Source organism: Vicia villosa, linkage group LG4 (assembly GCF_029867415.1).
Source record: "Vicia villosa cultivar HV-30 ecotype Madison, WI linkage group LG4, Vvil1.0, whole genome shotgun sequence".
NCBI classification, from domain to species: Eukaryota; Viridiplantae; Streptophyta; class Magnoliopsida; order Fabales; family Fabaceae; genus Vicia; species Vicia villosa.
Window position 1 is genome coordinate 191195459 of NC_081183.1, and position 13034 is coordinate 191208492.

The 13034-nt window shown below is 32.7% G+C and overlaps 1 protein-coding gene across 1 annotated transcript; it reads right to left on the minus strand.

The window, feature by feature from the left end:
• Positions 1–5380: 5380 nt before the first annotated feature.
• Positions 5381–10744, minus strand: LOC131596497 (mannose-P-dolichol utilization defect 1 protein homolog 2). Its single transcript, XM_058869156.1, has 8 exons — positions 10421–10744; positions 9555–9708; positions 8421–8493; positions 8258–8324; positions 8009–8068; positions 6776–6836; positions 6651–6692; positions 5381–5810 (listed from the first exon to the last, which is right to left on the minus strand). The coding sequence occupies exons 1-8, from the start codon at positions 10565–10567 to the stop codon at positions 5707–5709; spliced, it is 708 nt and encodes a 235-aa protein (XP_058725139.1). The 5' UTR covers positions 10568–10744; the 3' UTR covers positions 5381–5706.
• Positions 10745–13034: the final 2290 nt, after the last annotated feature.

A 13034-nucleotide genomic window follows, 5' to 3' on the forward strand; every position in this document is an offset into this window, starting at 1 on the left:
CCCTTAAGTCACGTACAATTCCAACTTGAATAATCACCGACCTAACTCCAAACCACTAAGTTCCAACTTGTAGAATCATAAAGGAATAAAGAAAACATTGTGACAAAGGTCATAAAAAACTATCAACAAAGACGACTGAAACGAACATGAGCAAGACAAGTAAGAAAATTGTGTGCTCCATTTTATATAAATATCTTTTGATTTTTTTGGATATTTAATTGTGACTGTTGTTCCGAATGTTAGGGTTTATTTTTTTGGAGTTTCTTAAATGTTTAAAATAAAATCCAAAAATCAAGATTAAAGACACAAGGGAAAAGGATTAAAGAAGGCTTAAATAATGATTTCGTCCATGTAAGTTAGCGTGTTTTGGTTTTAGTCCCTGAATATTTTTTTTCCAAGTCCCCATATGTTCAATTCGCTTTGGCGTTAGTCCCTGCTGTTAGTGAGACGTTAAAAAAAAGCTTATGTGGCAGGCGTTGGTGACTTGGCATACTCCTTAAACATTGTTTTATTGTTTTTTTTGTAACACACGTGGATATTAGTTTTATGCAAATGAAAAGTCACTCCACTTTTGGTATTTAGACCCTATCAATTAGGGTTTATACTTATTTAGAAGCTGCTCAATGAAAACTCAGTGAAAGTGGAGGCAGACGATGTACAAAGCACTTCTCTGAGGCATTTCTCCATTGAAGACCTGACAATCTTATTTGAGCAACCTCGATTTCATCTTCCAGGTATGAATTTTACAGTGAATATTCATTATGGGGGTAAGTTTTGTAGGGATGGTGCGGTATACTACTTAGGTGGGGATAAAGTATCAGTAGATATTGACCCTGATAGATGGAGCTTCTTTGAAGCAACTGGTATTGTGAAATATCTTTGCAATCTGGAGTCAACCGATTATTGGCTATGGTGGTATAACATTATATCGTGTAAGCATTCAAGGGTGGTTAGTGATGTTGATTCTACTGAGGTCTATGAGGTTGTTGTTCAAACTAGCTGTAGTATGGATTTATATGTTGAGCACAAGGTGGATGATAATGTGAATGATATTGATGATGCTAATGTTAATGCTGAAACTGATAATGTGGATGATAATGTGGATGATATTGAAGTTGATAATGTTAATGCTGAAGCTGATATTGACGCTGCAAATGATGGTGATGATAGTGAAGATATTGAAGATAGTGAGGATAATGATTATAAGGCCTTTTCATTTGAGGACAGTGAGGATGAAAGGGCCCTTGGCATGGATGATGGATTTAAGGTTGTAGATAAACCAACTAAAAGGGTCAAGAGGGTAGCAAGGAAACATAAGAATACTCCTTCAAAGATTAGAGGCAGCAATGTAGGTTCATCTAGTGGAATTAGTATTTGTAATAAAGGCCTTGAAACCAATTATGTGAGTGATGATCTTGGGAGCAGTGATCCTGATGCATCAGACCAAGAGAAAGGACCTAAGTATCCTAGGTTTAGGATGGATGAGCTAGACAAAGACAACAAGTTTAAATTTGGTTTGGAGTTTGTATCTCTGCATGAATTTAAGGAGGCTGTAGTGCAATGGTTAGTATTAAATGGAAGAGAGATAAAGTTTGTATTAAATGGCCAGTATCTATTGCAGGCCATTCATTGGTGTTGATGGTTGTCACCTAAAGACAAAATATGGAGGCACCCTTCTTGTGGCTGTAGGTAGGGACCCTAACGACCAATATTACCCATTGGCTTTTGGTGTGTGTGAGACTGAGACAAAGAAGTCTTGGAGGTGGTTCTTGACCTTGCTTTTGGAAGACATTAGACAAGAGAAAAGATGGGTGTTCATATCAGATCAGCAAAAGGTATTTCTCAGATCTGAATTATTTCTAATTATGTCCCTAAGTTATGCAATTTTGTTTTGATTTGGTCCCTGAATATGTTTAGTTGTGTTGAATTATGTCCCTTATGTTAATGTTTTGTTTTGATTACAAGGGAATGATTCCTGTGTTTGAAGAGATGTTTGAGAGAGTGGAGCATAGACTCTGTCTTAGGCATTTATATGCCAATTTCTAAAAGAAGTTTGGTGGTGGCACACAGATAAGAGATTTGATGATGGCTGCAGCAAAGGCCACATATATACAAGCATGGGAAGCAAAGATGAAAGAGTTGAAGGTGCTTAATCATAAGGCTTGGGAGTGGTTGATGAAAGTACCTACCAAATTATGGTGTAAGCATGCTTTCTCATTCTTTCCCAAATGTGATGTGCTAATGAATAATGTTTCACAAGCTTTTAATAGCACAATACTTGTGGCTAGGGATAAACCAATCTTAACCATGTGTGAATGGATAAGAAACTACCTAATGAATAGAAATGCTACCCTAACAGAAAAGGTTGATAGGTGGGAACATATGATAATGCCAAGATCTAGAATTAGGTTAGATAAAGAGGTATAACTTGCTGGTAATTGGGTTCCAAACTGGTCTGGTGATACTATTTGGCAAGTTGAACATATCCATAGAAAACATAGCTTCATAGTTGACACTTCTAAGAGAACTTGTACCTGTAACTTTTGGGAGTTGGTAGGCATACCATGTAGACATGTAGTGGCTGCCTTAGGCTTTAGGAACCAATGCCCAGAAGAATATGTAGATGACTGTTATTCTAAAGAAACATATGTGGCATGCTATGATTTCAATGTCAGTCCTATTAATGGCCAAGACATGTGGCCTGAGGTGAATGCTGAGGAGATGTTGCCTCCATCATACAAAAGAGGCCCTGGTAGGCCCAGGAAATTAAGGAGGAGGAAACCTGATGAAGACCCTAACAAGGGAAGGACACAGACCTCATATTGTTGTACCAACTGTGGTGTACATGGACACAATGCAAGGAGTTGTTCAGTATTGGTTCCTGATCCTGAAGCTCAGAAAAGAAAGGTACAATCCTATCTCTATAAAAATGTATTCAATCATTATGTTGGCATATGATATTGATAGTTTCACTTTGTATGCAGAAAAAACCAAAGAAAAATACTACACAGCCTCAAGAGGATCCTCCGTCTGTGGTGCAGCAACAACCTCAAGTTGATCCTCCTACTGTGCAGCAACAACCTCCATTGGATACTCCTACTGTGCAGCCACAACCTCCATTGGATCCTCCTACTGAGCAACAACAACCTAATGTTGATTGTGATGTCGACCATGAGTTTTAAATGCTTGCAGCAAATCTGTGTGCAACTTTTGAAGCAGCATAACCTCAACCCAATGTTAATGATATCACTGCTCAAGTTCCACCTCAAGTTGCTTGTGACCATGTTCCAGATCGTGAGGCTGCACCTGTAATGGTTTCTCAAGTAGTTGGTGACTCACAACCAAACTACATTTTGTCTGCACCTCTTAGAGATGTTGAGGCTATAACTAATGAACCTGTACCTGCGCCCCCTAAACCAGTTAAGTTTGTTACTGAAAATATGGCTTCAGTTGTACTCTCTGCTATATTGATATTTGCTTAACTTAATCTGTTTTAATTTGTGTCTTCATAGGCAAAAAAACCCAAACAAAAAGTGGCAAGGAAGTTGGAGTTGAGGAGGAGTGATAGAACAAGGGTACTCAAGTGCAAAAAGCTTAAGGGAGAAGGAAGCAGTGCAACATAACCATAGAAATTGTAGACGTGTTTAAGACTTGTATTATGACTTAATGGAGTTGATGTGAACCATTGTGTATTATGACTTGTTTAAGACTTGTTGTTTCTTATTTTGAATTATGACCTAACCCTTGGAGATTTAACAATTATGTTTTGGACACAACCATGTAATATGGTTTTATGAGACAATGTTTTATGCACAATTGAAGTATGTTTTGGATACATTATCAAGTTTTTTTTATACACAACAAATGTTTTATAATTGTTTTGGATACAATGCTCTATGCACAATTTTCTATGCACATTTGAAGTATGTTTTGGATACATTATCAAGCCTATAGCTTTTACAATTGTTTTAGCTTTGATGAACATTATCAAGTTTGGTTTATGCATAATTCAATACAGGATGACCAATATAATATGATACATATGATACCAAAAGTCAAAACATCTTTTTCATTCATCATATGGTACAGGGACCATTTCCAAAATACATATATGTTACACGAACTGAACTAAAAAACAATAAACAAAAGCAAACAACTGGGTTCAACACCATTTGTGACAAACAACGAAGAACCCCCATGACCCAACCAACAACAACTTCAACAGTCACCTCCCTCTTCTCCTTCTCCAACTTAATCTTCATCTTTGCCTTTTTGCCAGTTTCAATGTCCGTAACAATGGACCGTAAATCCTTCAACATTTCAGAGCAGTTGCACACACATGCACTTCTACCATCGTTAATTGGATTTCGTTCAAGCTCATCATCCCAAAGGAATAACTTGCAACCAGACATTAACCCTGCATTTTGACACTTCCAAAACCTCCTTTTAGGGTTATCAATGGAGTTTGACATAAACATTTTCATGCTTCTATTGCAACCACAAACCGGTGCTTCAACGTGATGAGAGTTAGCAGACGAATTGGAAGCCATTGCAGAAGGGAATGAAGAGGTGCAGCAAAGAAGATGAGGGATTTTGAAGTTAAAGACCTTGAAAGAAAAGAAGAACGAATTCTATTTTTTTTCCATTTGGTCCCTATTAAATATATTGCAAAGAGAAGATGTCCACATGTGTAATGAAAAATAAAATAAAATGAAACAATGTTATCCATGTCAGCAATGTTTGCCACCTAATCCTTTTTTTTTAACGTTCCTTTGACATGAGGGACTGAAGCCAAAGCGAATTGAACATATGGGGACTTGGAACGAAAAAAAAAATATTCAAGAACTAAAACCAAAAACACGCTAACTTACAGGGACGAAATCATTATTTAAGCCATTAAAGAAAATGGAATGTAGGTGTTAATAAGACAAAGGATGTCAAAATAATGTGCTTAGCTAAAGACATGATAAATGGATCATTCATAGAGTAGTACACTAAAATTTATGACTTCTACCATCAAATTTTAAGATCAAATCCGAATTTAACTATCAAGATTAATTGTACAACTAGATCAAGGTATGAAAGCTGACAAGAGACTTCATTTCTAGAGACCTTACATATGTTATGTTAGCATGTAAAAATATTTTCAAGCACTGCAGAACTAGTTATTGCACTAATTGAAGGGAAAACAAAGGAAAATTGGTCATGGTTTCTCAAACTTTTATTTGATGATATTGGTGTTAGGAGTTAACATTGTACATAGTTATAGACTACTAGAACAACGGTACAGATTTGGTCGTGCGTTTTTGTCTCGTACTACCAAGTATTTTCCATATTACCAAATTGATTGATCCCATGAGAATTAACAAGCTAGCTTGGGTGAGTAATAAATCACATGACCATATAAAGAGAATCAAAACTACAAGAAAGATATTGTTACAACGAACCTGCAAGCATCCTTTAAATTATCGTGTGATAGACAATGGCAAAATATTTAAGCATAAGAGTCTCAGGTTCCTAAATAAATGAAAACATACACCTGCACTCTTCGCTATCGTAAGAAATGTCCACCCATCAACAATTGAAATTGCATAAAGTTAAGGGGGTAGATTCAAGACTGATAAAATTATGTGCATGGCCTGTCCATGCAGCAGCGCCTGTTGAGAGTTGAACACGATGGAGGGATATGCAGACACCCGTATAGTTCTATCTCACTTTCTTCTCTTTTGTAGCCTGAGGCTTTTGGTACATCAATATCTGACTTAAGATGGTAAAATTTGTTGCAACACCAATTGCATAGCCCAATAGAACTTCAATAGAATTAAGGAAACAATCACAATTATATATAACAATCAGAATAAACAAACTAGGGAAAGACTGCTATACAGAAACGTAAATGTCAAAAAGACTGAATCATCGCCATAATAACTAGTAAGTCAAGAGATGAACAACATGATTTATATTAAAAAAAAAGTTTAATAATTAAACATCGCCAGATGCTTGAGTGGACACCATCCCAAAAGTTTCTTTCAACATAATAAAACAATAAAAACTGGTTGGAATATGTTCAATTTCATCGACAAAATCATAGAAATGTTAGGATTATGAAAGTGGCTTTCAGAAGTGGTAACCAATTTAAAAAGGAAACTTCTGAAAAATAACAATTTTCGAAGCACATATTAGGACTTTACAGGTTACATCACAGAACATTTGCACAAGTATATATAAGCATAAAAAAATTTGGGTTTCTATTTCATAAGGATTAAGAAAAACTAGTCTATAGAGAGCTTGAGTTCTCAAGTGATCTACTATCTTAGTCATTAGATCCTCCAAGAGAACTGTATATGAATGTGAGTTGATGAAGATAATTATTACGCTTTTTTGAAGCAAATTAACGAACAAGAGGAAATGTTTTCTATAAACTCATCCTTATGAAAAATGAGTGAACTTTCTTGGAGAGGGAAATACACAAATTCCCTTGAATAGGGACCTATGTTTTTAAATATAGGGGCCCATAAATATGGCAATGGAACTGTTTATTCTATCTCACTCCCAAAACAACAATTTAACTTTTCTAAAAAAAGAAATGATGATGACAATGGCAAATAAAAAAGAAATGATGATGAAAACAAATTAAGAAGAAAGGATACCACTTTTGGGAGCATTTTCTTGGATGGTGGTGAATACTCTAACTGCAGCAAATATAAACAAAAAATTTAGTATTCCAACAAATGCAAACAGCAGCCTAAGTTTTATTAAATATCTATTGGCTTACCCATTGAACCTCCAAAGTTCATAAAAGAAGTTAAAAAGCTGAGCTCCCCTGTACTTTTATTCTGCACAAACCAGAGTTACCAGTGACAAATAAGAATGGTGAAAAACAAATTGTTGACATGCACTTCTTTAGTTGAAAAATTTGGAAAAAAACCTAAAACAAACATTCAGGAATAATATGGAAATTCACAAGATTCTAGCCTATCATTACAAGAGGAATAAAAGCTCCTAGTTTTCTTCAAAATGCAGATAGGATGGCAACCCAGTAACTTAGAATTAGAAACCATATTTGTCATGTACTCAATATTGTCAAACTCAAGAGTCCATACAACTCATGAAAGTAAAGTCAATTTGTAATTTTAGAAGTTTACTTAATACAAAAATAACGCTTAGAGCATCTATCTTAATATCTAAACATAGTTTAATAGTGTGTACTTAGTAGTTATCAATATTCTAATAAATATTCTAACCACAGGACCAGACCAATTCAAAAACGATGGACAAATTCATAAATCAGAAGATTTTAACAATTCAACACAAAAAAAAAAAAAGAGTAATAAGTTCAAAATTGATGTACAAATTGACCAAGGTTCGAAATTACTAAGAGAAAAGAATGGTGGAACTGAATTCCTCTAGTTGGAGCTGGAGTTAGCTCCATTCATTCGCCATGTTGGCCAGTTGGTTTCAATGCAAACTTGCAAAGATGGGTTTGTTCGTGTTTTTCGCTTCACTTCGTTTATGATGGGTAGGAGATATGGGGTTGAGACTCAATACAACATCATTCACCACCTTTGCAGATGCTTCACATTGATAATCTGTGGAGTTGAGTGCTAAAACTCACAATGGTGAGAAAGAGATTGAACTTTTGTGAATTGGAGCCTTATCAATCAGCCGTTTCATTTTGGATTTTTTTAAAAACATGAAATTTAGGCATGTATCAGGAGAAATAACCATTATGTTCTAAACATTTGAGTTGTGATTCTATGTAAATCTATGTGAGTCTATCAAAATTTACATTAAACAATTTCGTAAGCAAGTTAACTCAATTTTAATAACTGAATTAGAAACTTCTATGATTGTATTTGTTAACTTAACAGTTTGACAACCATCTATCTAACTAATTTCAAGTAGATCATCATCAATTGTACAACAAAAGTAGCTTATTTGCCAACTATGTATTTTCTTCAACACAATATAGCATGAATCCAAAACAGCCCTTTGTGTTTCTACTTACAGAAAAGTTTTGCCATATTTGTGGGACCCTTGCACACAGAAATATTAAATGCTGGGAAGCCTGCAAAAGATCAAATTCCCATCAAGAAATATTGACGATAGAGATCAGTATAACCTACTAATTATAAATATAGGCTAAAATGCTCGACATCAAGAATTGACAGAGGAATACAACATATACAATTGGAGAAAACTTTCAGCACCATAAGTAAATGCATGTTGAACATAAAGTTATAAAGTTATTACTTACATACAAGGCCTCAAAGAGGAGAGGATCAATTTTACCAGCTAAGACTGTGGGTGCTACAGCACAATATCTGAAAACCAATATATCAAGGAAATAATCGAGAACATTTGATTATATTGCAAAATGTGAGAATGAAACTTAGTGCTTTAGCAAGAAGGTAGGATACATTAATGGCCGAATCCATGTGATTGTACTAATAGGTTGAGAATAGTAGTAGATTATGGCAACCAATATGAAAGCTGTATCAGAAATGGAGAGGATGGATTAAGTTAGACTAAATCACAAAAAAGGAAGACCATGATATATCTAACAAATGATATAGATGTACATGTTGCATCATCAACAGCCTATGTTGCACGAGCAAGCAAGAATATCAGCAATTCAGCATGTAAAATTAGTCAAAATCATCAACAGAATACAGCAGGACAAACTAGTATCTATATGAATCCACCAAGTATGAATAGAGAGAATGTTTGAAAAAGTAATATTCAAACACAGTCAATCAATGGGCCGGTTCTTGCAGGGTAACAAAGCAGAAAAGAAACAATGATCACATATGAAGGCTGAGGTGTAAATTTGGTTTAACTTTTTTAGAAGCCAAGACCTACATCTCTAAGAAATTCCAAATCACAATTATTAAATTTTACTACAGTTGTCCGCAGAAAAGCTGTTTGGATTGAGGCCTTTGTTTCCCTTAAGAGTTAACTTGGTCTTCCTCTACATTTGTCAATTGGACTACTATTGTCCATATGATCAACTATCCTTATTGGGATCTCTATTGGTCTTTTCTCACATGATTACCAAACCATCTTAGTGACAATTTTTAAATTGTTTTTTTAATAGTACTACAATCCCCATTTTTCTCTGATACATTCATTCCTTTCTTATCTTTTCTACTCGTCCACCAGGAGACTTGGCTCGTGCTTTTATTGGCACTTTCAGGGTTAACAAATGGCGGCGCCGTGGCCTCTATGGAGGATATACATGGCGGTTTTGGGGCTCGCCGCCATGGACTGCTATCCGCCATCTATAACACTGGGCACTTTACTGCCCAACGAGTCACACATTCCAATAAAACACCCGAAATTTGCCATTTTTTGGGTTTTTCATATCATATTTGTTTATTCTATTCCTTTTTCAGTCAACTTTTTAGTTACGCCTCATTCTAATTGAACCCTCGCCACAATACCGTTCAAAAGTACATGATATAACATAATGGTTAAATGGAAGAATGATAAAGAACATATACAGATACTGACCAAGGAATAAGCAAAAACAAAATTGCAAAGCACAAGTGCACCTTGGATCAAAAGAAACAACAATTCTCCATAAGCTGAAAAAGGAAGGCCTTTGTGAAGAGAGTAAGCCAGTGCTATGGTATACCCAACAACTTCAAGCTCGAACGCTAACATGCTAAGGCCTCTCACACTTTTATGCTTCACAATTTTCAAAATCTGAGCTTCACAATATCAACACAATTAGGAAATCCAGTTCAATTTCAAAGTGCAAACAAATTAAGTGCATGTTTGAATTCATTTTAGCAAAAGTAAGTAATTCTAGAAGTACAAAAATTGATTTGCCATATTTAAATGTTGCCGAGTAGAATTGTTATTGCCTTCCGAATTGATAATTCTATTAATAATCTGAAGCCGAGAGTTCGAGTTTGAGCCTCCAACTATAACTTTTAGCCTCAAATTTATCATTCGACTCAAATTTACATAAATCGATCCAAAGTAATTATCATTCCATCTTTTAACCAAAATCAAATTTAACAAAATCAATTTTCACCACAGAAGAACCAAACTCACACCAAACAAGCTTAAATCAACATTCATCAAATTAAAACACTAGTTAACATCAAACAAATATGAAGCATGGACACCGGAAACACCACACCGACACTAACACTACTTAATCACAATGTCGGTTTCTGACACTGGCACACCTTCCAGAGGTGTCAGTGCTACAGATATATAAAACCTAAGAATTAACAGTAAGAAAGAGTTGATTACAAAATTAAGCATTACAAGTGCATAATAAACTACGAAACTATTAAAACCTAATCGATTAATTACTTTACCCTAAACAGTTAATTGATATTAGAGAAAACAGTTAACGGTAACGGAAAAATTAAATTGAGAGAAGAGAAAACAGGAGGAGTAGTGCCTGAGGGAGTTTGACGGTGGTGGAAGCGGCGACGATGGCGTAACCGAGGAGTTTAGAAATTAAAGGAAGCAAGCAATCTTTGTCAGGGAAGTTTCCGTTGCGAAGAGATCCAACGGCACAACTCAAATCAATCCCTAGATATTCCATCGTCTTCTCCGATTTCAATCTAAGGGTTTCTTTCAATGGAAAAATCGGTTCTCTGGTTTGTTGTTATGGTTGTTGCCGTCAATGTTAACTCGGACTGAACTTTCTGAATTTTCAGGTTAGCTTTGATTACCACGATAAAGTGTCCGCGAAGAAAATTCAATTCCTTAATGAACTTTTTTTATTTTGTTTTAGGTTAAATATATTTTTAGTTCTTATAAATACTTTTAATTTTATTTTTAATTTTTTTTAAAAATAATATATTTTAATCATACAAAATTATTATGATGTAGGGTCTGTTTGGTAAAAATAGCGGTTGACTGATAAGCTAGCTGATAGCTTATAGCTTATGACTGATGGCTGATGACTGATGACTTATAGCTTATAGCGGATGGTTGAGACTGATAGCTTATAAGTTAATTAAACTGTTTGGTAAAATTAGCGGTTCAACTAACTTATAAATGTAAAATGACATAAAAGATATTTAATATATATTTATTTTATTTTAAATTAAAATAAATTATAAAGGTTAAAAATGGATTTTAATTAAAATAATAAGGATAAAAAAGAAGAAAAAATGATAAGCTATAAGACATAAGGTAAAACGCTATTTGAAATAGCGTCTGGAAAATAAGCTATAAGCTATAAGCTCGTGATGAAAAGACCGTTACCAAACGGGTCTAAATTATCATATGAGCTTATAAGACATAAGACATAAGCTATAAGCTCGAAAACATGACTTACCAAACAGAGCCGTAGTCTTAGGGTCTTTTTTATAAAAATTGCGGTTTACTGATAATCTAGCTGATAGTTTATAATTTATAGTTGATGACTGATGATTGATAGTTTAGGAACCGTTTAATGTGCAGGATATGATAGAGATGTGATAGAATATCAAGCAGGATAAAGATATGATATGATACAGACAGGATAAGACTTATCCTATCATGTGGTTGGTTAACACAAAATACCAAATTATATATATATATATATATATATATATATATATATATATATATATATATATATATATATATATATATATATATATATATATATATATATATATATATATATATATATATATATATATATATATATATATATATATATATATAACAAATATATTTTTTTAAAATTATTTTATAAAATATTTTAAATTTATAAATTGATAAAAAAAATAATATTTATAATTAAAAAAAACTCCCTAACACTGTTGAGTATATAATTTCAATTTTTCTTAAAAAAAGATCATGATGAATTCTTGTATATATATTAGATAAGCAATATATATATTAGATAAGGAATATATATATATATAAATTACCCTTGCAAGAACATATATTTAATTTGATAAAAAATAAATTAGTATTTATATTTTTAAAATTTCAATAATTATTTTATTTTTAAATTTCTAATTTTTTTATATTTTATAAAGTTAAAAAATTATCCTTATAACAATTATACATATATTTTAAAATTTTTTTATTAATATTTTTTATTTAATATCAAATTATTTTTTATTTTTATTTTGTCATATTTAATTTTTTATTTTAAATTATATTTTATAGGGATAAATTAGTAAATCATTTTATTATCCTATCCTGTCGGATTCTAACCCAGCTCATATTCAGGATAACAATTTGAACCAGTGAGACAGGATAAGATAAGTTTCAGGATTAACTTATCTTATCTTGTTGTGTCAGCAAACAGTGGATTAAGATAGGATATGATACAAATGTCTTATCTTATCTTTTATCCTGCGCACCAAACATACCCTTATAGTTTATGGTTGATACCTTATAGCTTATGGCTGATGGTTGAGACTGATAATTGTTAAGTTATTTGAAGTATTTGGTAAAATAGACGGTTCTATTAACTTATAAATATAAAATAACTTAAAAGATATTTATGCTAAAATGAGTTTATGCTATAAATATAAATTATAAAGAATAAAAATGAGTTTATGCTAAAATAATAAGGATAAAAAAGAAAGAAAAAAATGATAAGCTATAAGTTATAAGCTAAAATGCTATTTAAAATAACGTCTAGAAAATAAGTTATAAGCTAGTAAAATAAGCTATAAGTTAGTGATGAAAAGACCGTTATCAAACAGATCTAAATTGTCATATGAGCTTATAAGCTATAAGCTATAGGATATAAGCTTAAAATTATGCCTTACCAACCAAAGTCTTAGTTCTTCTTATTTTTAAAAAATTTAAAAGATTTAATTAGTTTTTAACTTTTAAATTTTTTAATAACTTTTTTCATATATTTTTAAAATATTATTCTTGTCAAAAAAATCATAAAATATTTATTTACTAAATTCTAAAAAAATTTAAAATAAGATTAATTAAATATGATTTTTTAAAATTTCAAAAAATAATGATAAAAGTAATTAAAATCTAAATTTAGAAATTAAATTTTAAGTTTTTTTAAGAAACTTTTTATAATGTTTTAAACATGTCTG